The sequence below is a fragment of the Microplitis demolitor genome, chromosome 10, assembly GCF_026212275.2.
Source record: "Microplitis demolitor isolate Queensland-Clemson2020A chromosome 10, iyMicDemo2.1a, whole genome shotgun sequence".
Taxonomy (NCBI): Eukaryota; Metazoa; Arthropoda; class Insecta; order Hymenoptera; family Braconidae; genus Microplitis; species Microplitis demolitor.
This window is the reverse complement of record NC_068554.1, coordinates 13,486,826-13,489,342: the sequence shown is the minus strand read 5'-3', so window position 1 is coordinate 13,489,342 and position 2,517 is coordinate 13,486,826. Positions and strand designations below refer to the sequence as shown.

At 37.3% G+C, this 2,517-nt stretch overlaps 1 protein-coding gene across 1 annotated transcript; it reads right to left on the bottom strand.

The window, feature by feature from the left end:
- Positions 1-1,388: 1,388 nt before the first annotated feature.
- LOC128668859 (ankyrin repeat domain-containing protein 50-like) lies at positions 1,389-2,147 on the bottom strand. The gene has a single exon (XM_053742665.1). It carries the CDS (start codon positions 2,145-2,147, stop codon positions 1,389-1,391), a length of 759 nt encoding a protein of 252 aa, XP_053598640.1.
- Between the last annotated feature and the right edge of the window lie 370 nt (positions 2,148-2,517).

The window sequence follows — 2,517 nt, the reverse complement described above, 5'->3', positions numbered from 1 at the left end:
CCGAGGATAACCAGACTGCAACGTTACTCTGTCCACAAATAGTCGTATACTAGCTAATTAATTATCATCACTACTTACCACTATCATTTACATCTATCTTCGTAATAATTTTATCTTTATAATTATATAATTCTTTGACTTCCCCTTTACCCCAGTGCTTTTTAGCATAAAATGAATCTTTTATTTATACTTACATTCCTTTTCTTATTTATTCCCCTCTCAATGTATTTAAATACCCCGTGGAATTATGCACAGTATTCGTAACTTATATTCTTAACTTAAATAATGCTACAAATTTTTATTATAGATTTATTACTATCACTTCTTGATTAATTTCTCGAGCCGGAGAAAGAATTTATTGAAGTTTCAAGTATATGATCTGAAGCCATGCAATAGAAAGTAGCAGAAAGTAAAAGTAGAAGAATAGGTTACCGGTACCGGGTTTTCATGCAATGAAATATTTAAATTCTTCCTCGCATTCTCTTCATTCTAGCTTTACTTGTTATTATTACACCGAGAAAAAAAAATCAGAGGGGGAAATTCAAGTTAATTATATTCTTTATTAATTTCGTACGCAACTATTAATACATTCAATAATCATGTTCCATTGTTATATATATTTTTTTTTTGCTAATTCACGTATTTACGACTATTTCTTTTTATTTTCACTTCTTTTCCCACATTTAAAATTATTGATCCATGCGTGTCATCCTGATGAGCTCTTCATTATTAATATTACTAACGATTTCATCCAGCACGTACTTTGGCAAATTTTCTAACGGCATCTTACTGTTTCTCGTCACATTATTTAGTACTCGAATAGCCCGTTTGATAAGCTTCTCCCTGTACCTTGCCGCCACGACTTTTTCCCACACGTCATTCCCATAGTGACCGATCGTTTCTCGTTGAAGCTTTCGGACAAAATCCCTATGTCTTATAAATCGCCTTATACTTTCTGTTGATGCTTTCCACACGTCGATAGGTGTCACTTCTCTTTTCCCTTGACGTATTAACACAATTTCCTTCATTTCCTTCTTACATTTTACTTCATACTCCGCTTCATTTTGTTTCAAGTACAACAATTCCAGCTCCAAATCCTAGTTTATCATATCTCTCATAACTCTTTTCCTTATGGGGAACTGTCTTATTATCGAATGCGTCCAACTAACGTGTCCCTCAGTGACTGACGATATTTCATCCGGCTCTTTTTCGTATCCTGCAGGCAAATCATCATCTTGCCGCGCATATCTGCAATATTGTACCACGTGTCTTCCCTTTTTATCTTTTAGATTAACATTTGCTCCATTTTCTAGCAGCATTGTTACAATCTCATCATACCCTCTTGCTCCTGCTAGGTGCAATGGTGTTGCCCCTTCAAAAGTCGTCTGCTAATTGACATTGGCTCTAAATTTTATTAGCGTTTCCGTTATTTCCATCTTTCTTATATGATCTGGACTGTACAAATTGTCTCCTTCATATCGGCGAGCTAGAATTTTCTTGAATATCATGAACAATGGTGTCATTCGATGGCAATCCCTATGATTTACTCTAGCCCCTTGTTTTGATAATGCATTTACTTTTTCCGATTGTCCATACTTCGCTGCGTAGAATAATGGTGTTCTTCCTTTTTCATCTTCAATGTCCATATTCACATTATGTTCAGTAAACAAATCAAATATTTCCATATACCCCTGTCGTACGTCCAGATGCACGGCTGCGACTCCTTCACGATTTCTTGCCTCCACCTCGACTTCATTTTGTAGCATGTAGTCCATTATTTCTATTAGTTCTGTCCTGCTTGCTCCTGTTTCTTGTCCAGCAGCGATGACGAGCTGATGTATCGGTCGATTTTCACTATCATCATCATGTGCATTGATATTTGCACCCCGGACAATGAGTAACCATGCTAATTCCGTGTTTGAATATTTTAAGATTCTGTATGATAGAACTATGGAGTTTGCGTGACTTGGTCCATTTATATCCGCGTTTTGCACAATGATGGCCTGCACCGCCTCTTCCTTTTTCCTTAGCAGTGCCCTTATAATGAGCGCGTATCCTCCCCTCCATTCTGGTACGTATGACAACCCGTATCGTCTTATTATTGTTGTCACCACGTCATTTCTGTTCGTATCTATTGCCTCGTTCATCAGCCGTCTTGCTTCTTCGTACTCCTTTTTTTCCCTTCTTTATTTATCTGCTAACAGAGTAATTTCATTATTGTCTTCTTGCATCTCCAACTGTGGGTCTGCTGAATCGGACTCGGAAGCAATATGCGCAAGTTTTATCTTATCCTGCTGACCTACACGATTTCTCCCTTTTACGATTAATTCGACGTTCTTGTTGTCAAATATTCTGACTATTTCATACGGCCCGTCATAATGATCTTTCATTTTATCCGCTCTCGGTTCTTTCAACAGCCACACCCAGTTGCCGACCGCAAAAATTCTTTCCTTTGCGTTTTTGTCGTAATATTTCTTTGATCTCCCCTTAGCTTTTCCCAAATTTTCTTCCGCTAAC

Coding starts and splice junctions, on each gene's coding strand:
- LOC128668859 (XM_053742665.1), bottom strand. CDS start 2,147: ATGAACGAGGCAATAGATACGAACAGAAATGACGTGGTGACAACAATA.